The 18,581-nt window shown below is 42.1% G+C and overlaps 1 protein-coding gene across 1 annotated transcript in view; it reads right to left on the bottom strand.

Moving 5' to 3' along the window:
• Positions 1–391: 391 nt before the first annotated feature.
• The window catches only part of tusc3 (tumor suppressor candidate 3), a 124,282-nt gene continuing 106,092 nt past the window's right edge, over positions 392–18,581 (bottom strand). Inside the window, exons 8-10 of the mRNA XM_074686104.1 lie at positions 17,019–17,093; positions 4,220–4,310; positions 392–653 (exon numbers count right to left, since the gene is read on the bottom strand). Coding sequence (XP_074542205.1) covers positions 638–653; positions 4,220–4,310; positions 17,019–17,093 — 182 coding nt within the window. The 3' untranslated portion in view covers positions 392–637. The remainder of the gene's footprint in view (positions 654–4,219; positions 4,311–17,018; positions 17,094–18,581) is intronic.

Below are 18,581 nucleotides of genomic sequence, written 5' to 3'. Positions count from 1 at the left end.
AGGCGAACCACACTATCCACTCTGTATACAGTCAATGGTCAGTGGACAAGCCATAAAATGTGTGCCAGGCATCTATTCCATGTATCTACATAATTCAATGAGCATTTTTTTTACCGTCTCTATTTTCCCCATGTTAAGGTGTTCCTGCCGTGCTCCCAGGCTTCTCCCTGGAAAACCTCTGTTCCAAGAGACACAGATGTAAAACAAACTGAAGCTTAAAGCCACTGAGATTCACACATGGGTAGCTGTTCTCCTCCAAACTACCGAGCACAGAAACGGCTCTGACTTCACAGTTCATAAAAAGAGCAAATAAAACACAGAGACAGCAAAGTATCACATCCACAGCGCGGGGGGATTAACTCACAGAAGTCAGGAACAAACCACAAAAACATACAGGCATGCCAAACACCTTTATTTTCCAGTGTAAGAAGGAATAACTTATTTGCAATTCATTTTGGGGAGTTTAAAATAGCAGTGGAGACAAAAAAAAGGAAAACACACAATAAGAAACCCCGCCATGAACTCTACTCAATTGTGATGCCGTCTCTCCTTCTTCTTCAAGTAAGATCATGACTCCTCTCCTCTTCTTCGCCTACAGCCTCTTCTCCAGCCGCTGGATTCCTCTGCTGTCTTTCCTTCACTTAATAAGGAAGCTGAGCAAAGGAGAGGAGGGTGTCAGGAAAGGAGGGAGGAAAAGAGAGGAAGGAGAAGATGTAAATATTTGCTTTTGTTGTGTTTATTCAGAAAACAGTTTGAAAACATGGCTGTGAGTGATTTTCTTCAGGTTTAAAGTGTGTAATCTGCTCAACATGATCCACAGCTACACACTCACAGGCCTCTTGATTAGGAACACCTGTTCAGCTGCTCGCCAACACAAATATCTAACCAGCCAATCACATGGCAGCAACTGTAGTCCCAGTGCTGATGTTGGTGTTTCTGACTGTCAGTGAAGGCATCATGAAGGCTGTGAGCCGGTCAGAGTGCAGCAGGAAGGTGGAGGTGTGTGTGTGTGTGTGGTAGGGAGATGAGCTGGTGATCAGATGATGATGCTTCTTATTCAGTCCATTCAGTATTTTGTCCCTGCCTGTTTAAGATGACCTGGTTATGGTCAACAGTTTGACCAGTGAAGAACAGCACCAGTATTCACCTATCCACTTCATTATCATTGCAGTGTCTCGACGGACGTTACGATGAGAGGGACACTGATCACAGATCTGTAAAAAGCCTGACCTGCCGATACAGATTTTTACTTTTTATTTTTTATAACTGACAGCATATACCTTCAATGTTCCAATCTTATTTTACTGAAAATCATTAATACCTGTGAAACAACAAAGCCTTAATTTTTTAACTTAAACAACCAATAAAGTGTCCTGAGTTTAGGTCTCAGAGCAAAAAGCAACAAAGGCTGGCTGTCAGACCTTCCTGGAGGAAGGATGGGCCGATTGCTGATCCCCCAAAACAAAAGGGGGAGTGGATCGATTGGTGCATGTCGAGTTACAATATTTTAACATCCTCTGCCTTCGCCTGTTGACAACATCAGCAACAACTGTAACGCCCATCAAGGATAGTTCAGCTCTTCAAATGTTTGGGATATCCATGGTTACCACTGGGACAAGTTATCACTCAGGTTGTGTGCAGTTCAGATCGTAATGGAGACACCAGCAAGGCGCAGCTGTACTTCACCAAAACTTCAGAAAAATCACTTTTGCTATGTAAAAAGATTAGAGGTGGACCGATATGGTTCTTTTGGGGGCCGATGCCGATGCCGATGCCGATGCTTTCCAAATTTAGGCAGCCGATGCCGATATGCATAGCCGATTTTTCCAATTTGATATTCAGGCCGATTGTTAAATAAATATATATTTATCACATTTTTGTGAAACGCAGCAATTTCTGAGCAACTAAAAGAAATCTATTACAACAAGTGGTGTCCAGTCCTCTGAACATTTATTCAGCTTTCAAAACAATGACATATTTTGTCTGAGTAAACACACAATGTAACAAGCAGTAGTAAACATTCACACTCTTCTTAAAATGTCAAAAAAGAAATTTAAACTTATTAATATAATTTGAACAAAAGTATGTAATGTATCCAAGTGGTTCCACAAGTTTGAGGTGCTCATCTTTTTTGTGCCTGATCAAAAATTGCGTCATTTTATACAACGGATCAAAAATCGGCTTTTTAAAAGAAAATACGTCCGATGGCCGATAGAGACAAATGTCCAAATATCGGCCGATATATCGGTTAGTATCTCAAATCTTTACAACCGTTGTCTGCAGAAGACTATCTGTGAACTAGGGATGGGTACCGAATTAGGTACTTTTATAGGTATCGACCGAATTCTGTCAAAAGTACTGGGTACCGATTCATGTAAAACCAAAAGGTACCATGTTTAGGTACCTAAATGCGTAGAGTAGGTGATTTTCCATGCTGGACATGAACACAGCATTGCAAGGTTATAAATTGAAGAATAAATTTGTTAAATTGAATTTTTTTTATTTCATTATTAACCAAATTGATATTTTTTACCACATAAACACAAAAAAGTACCGAACCTTGGTACCGTTGAGTACCAGTACCGATTGCCAGGTACCGGGCACTGGTACGGTATTGTTTCAAATGTGAAAGGTACCCATCCCTACTGTGAACAGGCTAGCAGACTGAGCTACAGCAGCAGGAGACCACACCAGGTGACCCTCCTCTCAGGAGTCACCAAAACAGAATCTTAAGCCCTGTTTCCACCAAGCAGTTTGGATCAGTACAGTTTGGTACGGGTTGATGGTTAAGCCTGATTGTGTTTGCATTTCCACAGCCAACCACGCCCCCTCATGGTAGGTGGAGTGTAAGCCAAATGCTGATAGCTGCGTCAGTTACATAAAGGCGTGATGTCATAGCAGTGTGACACAGTGTACCCTGCCAATAAATCCAACAAAGAAGAAAAACCTGACACAGTAAATAAAGAAAAGTGAGTGGCTGTCGCACTAAAAGTGACGGTTCTTTCGACCCATCAACAGTCTGCAACTGCTTTGTCGGTTTAGTCCAGCACCCAAACAAAAGGATCCCTAAAAGTGGGACAGTTCGTCTTGGTTATTTGGGGTTTTGTCCTGGGACTAGTCAGTGGAAAGACCACAAAATGCGTGCTGTACAAAGATGAGCTGAACTGCACCGCTTGGTGGAAACAGGGCTATAGAAGACTGGAAAGCCTTGCCTGGTCTGATGACTCTGGATTTCTGCTCCACGATGGGATGGTAGGCTCAGAAGATAATCTATATCTATAACGAAGGAGATGCTTTGTACCAATCAGACGAGACAATCGGAAGACATCTTTCTGACTTTCATTATCACCTGGTCCCAAATTACAGAGCTCTTTCCAGGAAACTGTCTGAGTTAAGAAAATATTACCTCATCCTGAACCCGTGAGGTAAAACTCTCCCGGACTACAGCGGACCCCTCCTGATGACAGTAAATTGGACACTTTGCTTCTCCTCCTCCAGCTGACACAGACGTTTAAGTCCCATTTCAAACCTCTATCACAGTAAATGATTAGCCCCTGCAAAACGTCTTCAAAATCTCCAATTCCTCCAATCTTCAGAGACAGCTTCCTGCAGCTGGGGCTGTTCTCCTGATTTGTTTTAATATCTCACACCTGCTCCAGGTGGCGATAAACTGCAGCCACACACCGTGGACTCTCCGAGTGTTTCCTGTCACACATTAAATCTTTTTTATGGAGTGGCGACCTTTAGCTGAAGTGGGACCAAATCGCTGCTGTTCTGGCTGGCTAGGCTGAAGAGCTACCGCGTCCCAACATGCTCTGTATGTGACGACACGGAGGGAATCATCCGTGACACATCTGTGTTTTCTAATATTCAGGGAGAAGAGGTTTCCTGCCTGGTGAAGCCAGCTGAATCAAGACTCAGATTGCAAATCCTTGCTGAGGTTTTGTCGGTAAAACAGGTCAGAGGAGACAGATCCTTGCTTCAGCAGATTGTACATTTTGGAGGCGGTGTTTCCAATCGAACAGCTTTTGTCCGATCAATGAAACAATGGGGATGGATGGATCCTGTTCTGGCCTGGATTCCTGCACTGTGTCTCCAATAACTCAGCAGCGATTTTGTGTCAACTTCACAGATTTTAAGATTCATGGTTTGTTTTTATATTGAGGTGGATGAAACCTGTGTGAGTATCTGTGTTACTGTGTGTGTGTGTCAGGGTTACCTGTAGGGGTATCCGTGGTATTTGGATCTGAAGATGGAGAGCAGGAAGCTGAAGAAAAACACCACCAGGCCCAGACCGACGAGGCAGATGACTGAAAAACACAAACATGAAAGAAAGTCAGCACAAAGAGTCGTGAATGCTTTGTTGATTCTGATCACGCTCTTCCTGGGTTGAGGCCACATCGTTGCAACACAGACAAACGTCAGTCGTCACTGCATACGTATCCATTCTGGCACTGGGGACTCTTGAAAAGAGGCAAAGACTTTGTTGTTTAATCTGCGTTTCTTGTGATGGTTGTGACATTAGTCTTCTCGAGTGTCTCCTACACGGTTTGTGCTTTTCTGTGTGCGTCTGTGAACATGAGGCCCCAATCGGAGGAGTTCAGGTATCTCGGTGTCTCGTTCACGAATGAGGGTAAAATGGAGCGAGAGATTGACAGACAGATCGGGGTGGCATCGGCAGTGATACGGGCAGTATACCGGTCCGTTATGGTGAAAAGAGAGTTCATCCAGAAAGCAAGGCTCTCAATTTACCTGTCGATCTACGCTCCGACCCTCACCCATGGCCACGAGCTGTGGGTTGTGACCAAAAGAACAAGGTCAAAAGCTGAAATGAGCTCTCTCTGCAGGGTGTCTGGGCTCAGCCGAAGGAGAAAGGTTCAGAGCTCGGACATCCGGGAGAGGCTCGGAGTAGAGCCGCTGCTCCTCTGCATCTGGCGAGGATGCCTTATGGTCGCCTCCCTGGGGAGGTGTTTTTGGGCTTGTATATCTGGGAGGAGACCTCGGGGTACACCCAGGACACAGTGGAGAGATTAAATCTCCTGACTGGCCTGGGGTCCTTGGTATCCCCTCAGAGGAGCTGGTGGAAGTGGCCGGGGACAGGGGGCACTAGTCTTTGCTGATGGCACTGCTGTCACCGCGACCCAGACCCAGATAAGCAATAGAAGATGACACAAATCGAACATAAATAAAAAATTATAATGCAAGGCTTTTTTGTCTGTTCAATTAAAGAACAAGGCATAGACCTGATCTATGACAGACAATACATCCCTGTTTCAATTCTGCCTCCAGTTCAGAACAACAGATGACTGGCTTTGCAGCTTTCCTTTTGAAGAATGACTGTTTTACAACGCTGATCATTGGTCATGGTGACTCTGCCCCCCATGTCTTTGGTGCTTTGCTCTGGCCCAGCAGAGACTTTTTGCTTGCTAAGCAGGAGCCACTTGTTTGTCTGCTGAAACACAAAGAAGCGGTGCTAAGTCAGGCACTGGAACTACAGCAATAACATCAGTTGGTTTGAAAAGGGATTATCTGTAGAAGACAGCCTACTCGGGATGGGTACCTTTCACAATTGATGCAGTACAGTACCAATCCCAGGTACCCGGCAATTGGTAAAGGTACTCAACAATACCAAGTTTTGGTAATTTTGTGTGTGTTAATGTGATAATTAATGTTAATTTGTTTAATCATAAGATCTGAAAGTTTTTCAGTTTAACACATCTATTTCTCAATATCTTAACTTGTAATGCTGTGTTCATGTCCAGCATGGAAAATCCCCTACTCTTCTGGTTCCTCACAGTCACAAGGATGTATTCAGGTACCTGAACATGGTACCTTTTGGTTTGATGATAAAAGTAAAACAAAAGTACCTAGCTTGGCAGCCATCCCTACAGCCTACAGTTCCTTAGTGCTGTCAGGGTGCCGATCAGATGGGGGTACCAGAAGCTCAAAACCAGAGCTGATAGCAACAGCACCAGAATTAGCTATTTGGAACTGGCAGAGGAGATTTGGCAAATCTTTCATGGGTAAAAAACAGAAAGAAAGAGAAACAATTATAAATTCTAAAGCCTTAAAATTCATGGTTTAGTTAAAGAGAAGTTTGGATAAACATGTTTGCAAAACAAGAAGATAATACTCTGCATTGTTCCTGTAGCACCATCACACTTTGTCCTCACAGTTTCCATATTTCTGAACTCAGCACAGGACCTGCCGACACCCTGATGTATGCATAATAATCATAACACAATGGCCTCTAAGCATGTTTGATTCCCAGCCAAAGGCAGCCGCTTAAATCATTTCACGCACATTATTAGTGCTGATGCAACTCTCCGTTTGATCTCTGTGCAAATTGAATGTGCTCGCAGGGTTCAGACATGGTACAGGCTGAGAGCAGCCTCATTTCTTCACACACACACACACACACACACACAAACACACACACACACACACACTGATATACAAAAACACATGCAAGCACCTATCCAGGCCTTCACAGCCACAATAACAGTATTAAAAACAGTAAATATGCAGGATTTGCTGAATAAAGAGACAGTGGTTACGTGGTCCACTTCATCACCCTGAACTCTTATTAACTATGTTTACCTTTATTCAAGCACTCCCTCATTTTCATCTCAAACCCTGCTGTCCTGCAGAAAATTTTGCTTGCAGATGTTCTCATCTTATTTCCTCAGTGGCTATTCTGGAGCCAAAATATACATAAGCATGATCTTTAATCTGCAGGGAAACTGTGTGTTGGAGTATGAGTGTATGCACACACACTCATGGTGCAGCTAATCCCTGAGAAGCCCTGTGATAAATTAAACTGTCACCATCGGCTGATATTGTTAATCGGGGATTAGGATGAGAAGCTCTCCTGGAGACAGAATAAAAGATATGCGTTAATTCTCCTCCTGAAAATTAAGGAAGATGATCGTCCTGAAACGTGTAACGTGAATTCAAAGTAGGGGTGGTGGATAGGGCCCAAAATTTATACCACGTTATTTTTCCTTCACATTGAGATAACGATATTATGTCACAGTTTTCCAACATGTGAAAAAGTGAAGTCTTTTCAGAACATGGTTCTGACTCTGTTCTGTGTTATAAGTGAACCGAGCAGGTGGAGAATGTCTGATACTGTGATAGAAAAAGGCCTTTACCCACCATGTGCTTTAAGAAGAGAAACTTTTCCCATTTCAAGCTTAAAGTGACTGAACTGGTGAAAAAACTGGGTCTGAGGAAAGAAGAATACTTACAGACAAAAAAAAAGACTTTTTGAATTTTATTCAAACAGGGTGTGCAATTAACTTATAACATTTTGGAAGCCAACATTACTAGTTTTTCTTTCCGTGACTTTTCCTAAATATATGTTCTGTGTGTTTTCTGAAGCCTGTGAGGTTGGCTAATGAAGCACTAAAGATTTCTGAGCTGTTATTCCTCTAAACTCTGCTGCTGTAACACAGACGGCTGTGACATGAGACACAACATTTCACTGACGTGTTTTTTCCACCGCTATTGTGTTTTTCGGACAACAGACAAACACAGAGACACAGACAGATCAGTGATTTTGACTGAAGAACAGAGGGCGACAGTTCAGACCCAGACCCTGAACCAGGATAACAGGATAACTGTCATCACACACACATCAGCTGTTTCACTTTCTGCACGCGGTGAATGTTTACTTCACGTCACTGACTACTGCTGGCTTTGAAGGTTCTACAATCTACAGCTCTACAGTTTCATTTAGCAGACGCTTTGGTCCAAAGCGACGCACCACACAAGCAAGAATTTAGACAGAAGGAAACACTAGTTAGTGCAGCAGCAGTGCTACAAGTTATTCAGCTGCAGGTGCTGCCATTAAGTGCATTTTTTATTTCTTTATTTTTTGAGGCGGGGTGTACAATAATCAACAAGCCAACAAACCACACTAAATTGCTGCAACAGTATACTTCAAACTTCAGCAACATTCAGTAATTAGTGAGTAGTAATAGTAGTAGTAAAGGTCTAAGTTTTCCCTGAACAGATGAGTCTTCAGACGTCTCTTAAAGTAGAAAGGGACTCTGTGGATCGTATAGAGTTAGGTAATTCATTCACCATTTGGAAACAATAGAGGAGAAGAGTCTGGCTAGAGATTTGGAGCCGCGCTGGGCTGGGAGCACCAGGCGTCTTTCACAAGCAGAGCGTAGAGGACCAGAAGGAGTGTAGACCTGGATCAGGGACCCCAGGTAGGCAGGAGCTGTTTTTGACAGTGTTTTGTAAGAAGAAGAAGAGCTTTGGATTTGATTGGTGCTGCTACAGGAAGCCAGTGAAGAGAGATAAACAGCTGGGTGATACATGCTGTTTTGGGCTGGTTAAAGACCAGACGTACTGCTGCATTCTGGGTAATCTGCAGAGGCTTAAATGTTCTTCTAGGAGGGAGTTGCAGTAGTTGATGAGTGATATCACAAAGGCCTGGACCTGAAGCTGTGTGGCCTGTTGTGTCAGGTAGGGTCTGATCCTCCTGATGTTACAGAGGGCAGATCCACAAGACCGAGCAATCGAGGTCACGAGGTCAAAGTTGATTGGAGTCAAGCAGGACACTGATCTGTGGTTGAACCAAGGGACAAGGTGTGTTTTCAGAATGGCTGTGGCAGAAAAGTGTTTTCACCACTACTTGGTCTTAATTACTGGTGTAACAATGCTTTACCGCAGTAATAACGATATAGCAAAATTCATTCGTGGCAACACATGATAGTGGTGTCGGTGATGAAACCGGTGTACCGCTCACCCCTAAGTCAAAGCGTCAGTCTGAGTGTGTGTTCTGACGTTCATCCACACGGCTCGTTGAGGTCGGTGTGGACGCCGTCTGTAATGTGTGGACAGCTCTGTTTCTTCACTTGACATTCAAGTCACACAGTTATGATTCAACACAAGAGTTCATGTGGACTCACACACACACACACACACACACACACACTCACACACTCACACACACACACACACACACAGGCTATAAAACATGCATACTTGCAAACCTCAAGGGCTGTCTTCAGCTCCGTGTGGGAGCAGGAGAGCAATTTATATGACATTCAAGTCCTTATGCATCATCCCCAGCCACACACACACTTGCACACACACACTCGCACACACACACACACACACACTAACACACAGTGAGTGAGAGACTTGATTGAGTGCACTGTGGATTTGAAAGTGCGTCTCAGGGGAGCGCTCTCATGCCCCTGTGATTCCACATCCACGTATGTGCGTGAGCGGCTGAACGTCTGCGTATCTTCATTAAGTATCAGGAGGATCTTTTTCCCATTGCTCATCAATTATGACTGAGTGGTGTTTTAGTATGCCTCCCGTGGTTGGTGACAGTTACACACACACACACACACACACATACACAAAGCATGCTAATATGCAAAGTGATTTATGACCTTGGCGAAATGACAAGTTGTTTAAGCTGAATGATTTCCCTCAATGACAAAGGTGGTAATCCTTCTTTTGACTGGGAGACTTGGCTCAATTCAAATCATGATATATAGCCACGAGAGAAGCCCATTTACATTCCCCTCAGCCAGAGGAAGCCAATAAACATATTACGCTAAGCCTTCCTCATTAGCGTAAATATGAATGGATGTTGTGATGCTAAATGGTTCTTCTTTATCTACGAACCGGCTGGCAGAGACGCTGACTGACTCAACCTCTGGCTATAAACTCCACGATGGTTTTCACATTAAACCACCATCTGTTTTTTTTTTTTCTTCACATGTGTCTTTAAAAGAGAACAAGAGTTTGTAGTTAAATGTTGAATAATAGCGGTGGGAGAAAAAAAATAAAAAAATAAAAATCAATCTTGAAACTGAGATTCTTTGTCAATTTTTTTTTTTCGGATTCGAATTCTTCATTTCAGTCTTTGTTTATGAACTGGATTGGAAAAAAGTTTCCACTTTTCTCCAGCAGGGGGCGAAATGTTTCTCTCTGACTCAACTGATGTGCATTTTATAGGGAAATATGGCTCCTGATATAGTCTGTAGACATCATCATCATTTTACTGTTTCCCATGGTCTGGTGTTAAGAAAGAAAACTAAAAATCACAATTTTTTATTATTGAAGTAACGCAATTTAAATCAGATGGTCACCCCAAAAATCCTTACAGAATAGAATCGCGAGAATCATCCCAGCTCTGTTGAATGGACTTGAATTCCTGGGATGGATGGATGGACTTGTTGATCAATATTTGCCTTGTTGATGCTTTAATATCAGTTACCACGTCACGATTTTGGAAACATCAAATATTCATGTTTTTACGGATTTCTTCAAATTAACAAACTGGAATTTTTCATTTTCCAGGTATTTAATAGGGATGGGCACTTCAAGCAAAAGAGCTTTTTGATATTTGGATATTCGCTCGTAACTATTTGAAGATCACCCCCCCCCTGCAAGTGGCCACCGCCGTCCACCCAAACACACATACCTGCCAACATCACACTTTTTCAAAGATGGAGAGACCTGCTACATTCTGCTCGTCGACCATCAAACTTCTTGCATGACAAAGCCTAGCACTGACTGTTGATCTGCTGACAGCACCGCACTGGAAAAGGCAGAATCTTATCAAGTGTTTTTGTTTTATTTTCAGTCTAACATGTCTTATTTAGACTTAATATGAGCCACATTAACCTGTGCAGTCCAGGAAAATCCAGGTTAATTATTTCAAGTTATTTAAGGACAAAAAATGAGGTTTGAATTGCTTGTAACAAGTTAAAAAAATCTGTTATTTGCAGTGCACACTTTTCACTGCATGTCTCGCTCTCAAATGGCTGTGCGTAGCTGTTGACGACTTGTGATATGCTGGACTAACCTCGCAGAGTTTGCACTGCACCTTATTTTTGTTCATTTTTCTCGGACTTCCCAATCCATTTTTAGCGTCTCCTCATTCTTGTTTTGGCTGTAAACCCACCAACCTGCTGACTTCAGATCTGACAGTTGCTGTGGTCCAGTTAAATAGGATCTGGATCAGACACTGTTTGCTTTATTTTGAAAGTCATCAGGTATTTTACATGGTTTCCATGCACAACTTCCTGTCCAGCTTGACCTGCTCAACCTGCTCAACCTGCATGAACTAGTTGATTTTTTTAATGTTAATGACCAGTCAATTATTCAAAAATCATAGCCCATCCCTAGTATTTATTGAACTGACTGCTATAGCTTTATTGGGTGAACTTGGGTTCTCTTTTCTTGTTCACATTTAGTTCACACACATACACAGAAGTCTATACCACAGCCAACTGGCACTTTTAATCAGTCAGTTTAGACCATACACTGTATAAAACATGGATGTAGTCCCCACGACGTCACCCCTCTGTTCCTGATGAAATGAAGCCAGTCTGAGGACACAGCCACGTTTGATATGATGCAGGCTTTGAGCTTCCTTTAGTGCAGCGACAGGACGCCTGTCAGTCACATGACCTGAGTTGTGTCTCTGATTGGACAATCAAACGATCCTTACATTTTCTAAACCACAGAGTTAAAAAAACCTCACCCACCATACAGTGTGTGACCTTAGTGAATTTAGCGTTGAAGACCCGAGCTGATTTTGAACCAGGAAGTAAAAATGTTTTTTAATGTCATCAAAGCCTGGGTTTTTGTTTGGCTGGGTGTGTACGTGACTTTGGGTCTTTCTGCAGCCAGCCTCGATGAACAGAAACTTTTAGCACTTCTGCATAGGCTTCATTTTTTTCTAAACCAGATGTTTAGGCCCTTGCTCAGTTAAACTTTCTGTTAGTTGGGTTGTGAACCTGCAATAAACACAAAAAACCTAGAATTGACCAAGAGAAGATCACAACTATTTGTGTGACGTTAATTCTTGCTTCAAAGACTAGCAACGCTAACAAAGTCACTCACAGACAAACTGTGCCAGTCCTGGTGGTGAATGAAGTGAAAGTGAAACTTAAGATAAACACTTGTTGATAAACCCTGCCCGCTCCACACATCCAGATTAGGAAAATGTGACCAGACAAACTGCGTAACACAATCAAAAATCTGTCTCAGTGGTAAAATAAACAGAACAATAAGCTCAACTGCTGAAAAGTTACACATTCATCGTTTTTAATCACGCCTGGTTCTAATGAAGACCTTTGGATGTTTCGATCTCTGAGTTAACCTCAAATTCATCTAGGGATGGGTACCTTACACATTTGAAACGATACGGTACCAAAGCCTGGTACCTGGCAATAGGTACCGGTACCCAACGGTACCAATTTTCTGTACTTTTTTGTGGTTATGTGGTAAAAAATATTAATTTTTTTAGCAATAAAATATTATTTTTTTTACAATTGAACTTATTTATTCTTCAATATATAACCTTGAAATGCTGTGTGCATGTCCAGCATGGAAAAATGCCTCCTCTTCCACTCCCTCACAGTCACAAGGATGCATTAAGGTACCTAAACATGGTACCTTTTGACTCTACACGAATTGATACCCGGTACTTTTGACATAATTCGGTCGGTACCTAAAAAAGTACCTAATTCGGTACCCATCCCTAAATTCATCTGCAATCAAACAGTGACCAACACCTGATGAGTTTGCTTATTTGAAAGTAAAACAAAATAAAAGACAAAAAGATAAAAACTTAGAAAAAACATAAAAAGCACAGGCTGTGGTGGATGTTATTTTGTCCTTGAGAAGAGAGAAAAAATACGAGGGAGACAGGTGGGACAGAGGGTGAAAGCACTGAACAGTAAGAAGACACCAGAGACTTGATAAATGAGTCATCCTTTCTGCACATGTAAAGGTCAGGTCATGGTGGTGTGAGAACATGTGGATGTGAGGAGGAATAAAATGGGCCTTTGTTGGTGTAACATTAAAGAAAAATAGTCTTGAGGATCTTTAAAGCCATCATTCAAAGTTTTGAATGTCAAGAAAGAAAGATAGCTGGGTGTAGTACTTTCTAGTAGTCCAGAAACTGTGGGGGTGTGGCCTGCAAGCTGAACATTTCTGATTGGTGGAGCATCCACATTGTTTATATTTCTCCCACCCTCTGTCCACAATAAGACCCCCAGCTGTGATGGACTTGGTTTTGTTCCTCCTAACCAATGGTTTTCTTTTAGCCTGATGGTGTGAATGTGTCTCTGTCAGCTCCTGGTGTTCCAGTTTAAAGAGTGACCCTGTAAACTGGAGACCTTCAGATGAACGTGTCAGAGGAGATCCAGGTTTCAACAGGAACAAAAATGGTGGCGTTATTTTAGCTTAAGCACCTTTCATTGTTGTCTTAATGCCCTCTACTGGTCTAGCTATGTGTTGCAATAACTTTATTTCTATCATCCATACACTGATGTCACTGAACTTATTTTGGATGGTCGACCTGGGTTTTGAGCCCATGGTGAAAGCAACGGGCCACAGGGACTCATGGCTTCCTGGGGATGTTTGACTTTCCTGTCTGTAAATCCGTCTTCACTCGTTACGTCTTGGTGATAGCACAATCACTTCATTCAGCAATGAAGCAGATGCTAATTTCAAGCAGATTTTACGAACAAAGTGTAATATGCGCTAACTAGCTTAGCTTCTTTTTAAGCGGTTTATTTGACGGATGATAGACAGAGCCAGCTGTTTTCCATCTGCAGTCTCTTCACTTGCTCTATTTATGGAGAGGAAGAACAGATCTGTCTCCTGCATGGATGGAAAGACAAAACCACTCTACATGGGCAGGTGCTGCTTTTCCAACCGTGGTAATTTTAACTTTGGTCGCAAAACTCTCATCTCAGTCTGGATCAGATTTATTTCAGTACACCCAGAAAAATCCACAAGCTGGTCAAAGTTGATCAAGCACAGCTTCATTAATTAACATCAGGTTTTATCACAGAGGAAACAAAGAAAAGCAGCATTAAATGCCAAAGTGAATCCAGCTTTCCCCTGACAGATTTAAATGTTGTAATCGTGTATTCAGAGGCTGCTATGGGCAGGTTAGGGGTCATCGCGGTGATTAACTGGAAAGAACAACAAGTGCTTTCCATTTTGAGAGCTGCTCCAGCTAATTGACAGTTATGCAAATATATGTCAGGCTAATGACAGTACAGCTAGAATGCTTCATTTATTCAAAGCGTGGCGTTTCTGAGAGCGTGTAAATTTGTTGGTAAAGGAATCTCTGATCTGAGTCACGATCACATCAATCCTTCACTGATCCTCCATGCAGCGCTGAATCAAGTCTGGGATCCTGCTCGACACTGACAGAGCTCTCAGTAACCCCGCCCACCGCACACCTACTGACACCAGATCATCAGATGGCGACCGCAGTATGATGTATTTAAAGCCTTGTGCTTTAACAAAGCCTTTTTGTTTGAATCTACAACGCTTTCTTACATCCTTCATCACAAACCACATTTTGACGATGGGTAAAAGAAGCGATCTGACCACAGAGGAATAGAGTTCGACTGTCAAGAGAGTGAAGAATCGACGGATGATGTAGCCAATAAAGTCAGGATGGAAGAAAACTCAGAGTGAAAAAAGCTTGCAGAAGATGATCAAGATTTTTTAAAGCTGTGGGGCTTAAATGTACACAGGTCTACTGGATGTAAGATGCTAAGATCTGTAGCAAAGGTTCAAAAAAGGACTGGAATGGGTTAAAACAATACATGAAAGCCAGTATCCACAAAGCTATCTCCACTGATGAGTGAAGGGGAACCCAGTATGATCAGGTGGGCCAGCATCTTTTTTCCGTTGCCAGGCGCTGCCCAAGTAGCTGCCTGTTGCAGCAGCTCTCTCTTCTTTGTCCGTTTCTTGGAAATCTTTCATCTCTTTTTCGTCATCTTTGTATTTGGAGTGGATCATTATTTTGTTTCGCTTATTTGTCGGTCATGGACACCAAACTTTTTGTGTCTTCAGTGATATTTTTACTACTTTTCTCCTGTGTTTGTCTGGAGATCCTACATGTAACCATGGCTGCATTGTTTACATGTGAAATCAGCTGTTAGCAGCCTGTAGCATGTCAAAGCTAACTGGTGCTAGGCCAGATGTTTCCCCACAAGGTGAGGAGAAGGAGGTGAGGACGACGTGCTGGTTCTCAGGTGTGAGCTAAGAAGTGACGACATGGACCTGTCCTTCCATCCATCGTTATTGTGAACGTAAGATCTATCTCCAATAAGATGGACGAGCTAGCTGTGCTAACCCAGCAACAGAGGGAATACCAGAGGGCATAGTAGCATCATGCTATTCCCAGACATGGCTAACAGAGCTAACAGCAGACACCAAGGCCACATGTGAAGAGCTTCACCTGCTGTGAGCAGACAGGATCCAGGAGACAGAGACTGAACAGACTGCTGAAGAAGCTCAGTCCTGGACCCTGTGGAGGTGGAGGCTGGCTGACTGGACAATGATGGACAAGCTGTCAGCATCTATTTTCTTATGGAGCTTTTTACACTTTCTATACACTTTCTAACTTTGTTTTCTTGATTGCTGCTGTGACTCCTGAATTTCATTGTGCTTGTTACAATGACAATAAAGTCCTGTTCTATCTTAACTCAACTGGGATGTCAACAAGGAGATGGAAGTGATGTGTTGTTTTGACGAGGAACTTGTCAGGCCTTTCCTGGTTCAGGATGGTGTAAAAGTGAATTATCAGGGGTGCTGGCTGCACTGTTTTTAGGCCATGTCACCTTCTGTGGTTAAAAAAACTCAATCAACAAAATTGAAGAAGTGGTGAATGTTCGTGTAGGACATTGCACCGTCACATGGCTTATTTTATTTCCAGGACTGGTTGGCATTCCAGGGCTGAACTGCCTACTCACCCAAACCCAACCTGCAAAAAACTGAAATCGTATGAAGTGTTTTTGTCTTATTTTAAGTAAAAATGATGGTTACACTTGATATGAGCCACATTCAACAAGTCAATCCAGGAAAATGTCTTGTTTCAAGCTGTTTAAGGAGAAAAATAAGGTCCAAATTGCTTGAAACAAGTAAAAAAATAAAATCTGCCAATTGACTAAGAAAAAATTTCTTGAAACTAGAATAACGTCATATCACATGTAACTTTTCTTTTGTTCCATTCACAGATTATTTAAAACTCATGCAATTCAGACCTCATTTTTGTCTTTAACCAACTTCAACCAACTTGAAACGACATTTTTCTGGACTGATTAGCTGAATTTGGCTCATTTAAAGTCTAAAAAGACATTTTTGGCTGAAAATTAGACAAAGTTACTTGATAGGATTTGTGTTTTTGTCAGAGCAATCTGATCGAAAGTCAAAGAAAGCCGTACGAGGTGCAGCAGACCGTGTCAGCAATTATCAGAAACCAAACTAAATCAGCTGACCAGCAACTTTTGACCCTCCGTTAAGGAAAGGAAGTTATATTTGAACAGTTTTAAAAACATTGAAAAGAAAACTGTTGTTTTTAAGTTTGAATCCAGTCGTAGAATTTCTTATCATACCAAACTGTCTCACTTCTTCCTGCAATTTCTGCAGATGTTTGCTGACATAGTTTTGAAAATATTCACAAAGATGCAACTTGCATAATACACTGGCACGCAAAATAATTAGAATGTATCGTGTTCTCAGAGATGTGTGATCTAACCTCTTGAAGTTGCATGCCCTGAAGTATGAAGTTCAACTATAAACTGAGGGCTCTGATCACGCAGAGCTTCATACCTTATTAAAGCGATTATAAAATCAATATGAAAATGGACAGGAAGTCGATGCAAAGAGGGCAGGATTAGACTTCTGTGAGCTGAGTTTCTTGAACCAGCGATGAGCCAGTGTAGATCAATCATCGAGTGTTAATTTGTGCTCACAGAAACACGTCTGAACAGCGTCCCCCCCCCGGGCATTAAGGTAAAGCTTTGAATTGAAGAGAACGCCAGTGATATTTTTTTATCATCAGAAAACAACGAGTTTAGTTTAAAGAACTTGACCAGGAAAGAGTTGAAAAGTACGAGCCCGAAGTGAACCATTTCACACAGACCTCCAAGACCTGAGAAAGAAGAGCCCCAGAAATATAAGAAACAGGAAGACAATAAGAAAAAAAAACAAAGCTCACGACTTACTTCTCCTTTTGCCAACATCTCCCTTGGAGGTGGCAGCCTCATTTAGCAGCACCATCCCCATGGTGATTGCAGCATCTGGGACAAGGTTGTCAAGGAAACAGCACACTTGTATACAGGAGAGGAGGAGGAAGATGAGAAAGTGTCCCAGGAAGAAGAGCGGGACACAGATATGCATATATGTGTTTAGAAACAGGCTCTCAGGCAGGTTAAAGGAGAACATTAGTGTGTGGACATAATAACCTCCACATGTAATCTGGAACATGCCGTCATGGTTTTCTATAGACTGCCGTAGAGAAAATTGTACACCCGTTAAATTGAGAGTTTCAGCTAATGGTGTATTGTATTGTTTCATACCCTGCTGTGAAGTATCACTGTTTAAACAGGCATACCTCACTGAAAGGCTGCTTTTCCTTTCACTAACCCCCTTCTTCGATCACAGTCTTTTTCACTCGCTGTTCTGATTAAACATGGGACTATAAGGTTGCTCTACTTAGCAGAGGTAGAAAGAGGAGGGATTGTTTTGTTGAACTTACACTGAACCTTGTTAAAAAAAGATGAAAAGTACAGATGCATTAAAAAGAACCACGCCAACATCAGAAAACATTTTTAGATAAGTCACTCTCGAAGTTTTGTTTTCTCTTTCTTTACGTTTAAAGAGGGGGTATTGTGCTCAATTTTTAAGGCTTTATTCTGCCCCCCTGGTTTCCCCGTAGCAGCTTTGCATGATTTACAGCAAAAAAAAAAACTTTTTTTTTCTCACATTGGTGTTTTGGAAAACTTTGTTTTAGCTGCTGTCTCTTTAAGTCTCCCTGCTCCACGAACCCCCTTCCTTCTGATTGGCCAGCTCTCTAGAGGAGACGTGTGGGGGGCGTGGCTATGGGCAGACATTGGTGTTTGGGGGCCTGCCTCTCTAATGTGTCACAAACCAGTTAGGAGATGGCGATGACATCATCATTTCAGCAAGTCCTCTGAAGATCTGGTGCTACTTTAAAAATAGACCACTTTCATCAGTTCACAGACAGATTCAGGGATTTCTACTATATATGACGGCGTATGAAGATGTTTGAAAATCTCAACACTTTTAGTCAGAACATCCACTATTTAAGTTTATTAAATACAAAATAATTGGAAAGCAGAATACCCCCTCTTTAAAAACGTTCCCTGATGGCTTCATTTGGGTAGAGGACTGCTGCTGACAGGGCCAAAAAGTCCAATTGGACTCGACTTCCCTTCTATGTTGGTACTTCCTGTTGTCTTTTACTGATTTTAAGACAACATGACTTATTGGAGACCTTGTCTACATGTCAGTAAAGAGCCCCTCTTTAACATGCTTTGTGTCTACTTGATCAAGAGAGCTTGATTACGTTGCAAATAACTGGTTTCACAAGGTTTTGATTAACGGAGCTCAATAATGTCAGATAGTGGCATTCCCATGGGATCTGTCCTTGGATTACTTCTTTTTTTCTCTAGATATCAGTTTCATTAGAGACACATTAAATAGATTTATATTTAATCTTTAGGCTGGAGACACCATGAGACATTCTTGTGCAGCATTTAAAGTCT

The sequence above is a fragment of the Halichoeres trimaculatus genome, unplaced genomic scaffold, assembly GCF_033239565.1.
Source record: "Halichoeres trimaculatus isolate MK-OKI-2021-1 unplaced genomic scaffold, fHalTri1.1 fHalTri1_scaffold_2, whole genome shotgun sequence".
Classification (NCBI taxonomy): Eukaryota; Metazoa; Chordata; class Actinopteri; order Labriformes; family Labridae; genus Halichoeres; species Halichoeres trimaculatus.
This window is presented reverse-complemented; position numbering and strand designations above follow the sequence as displayed.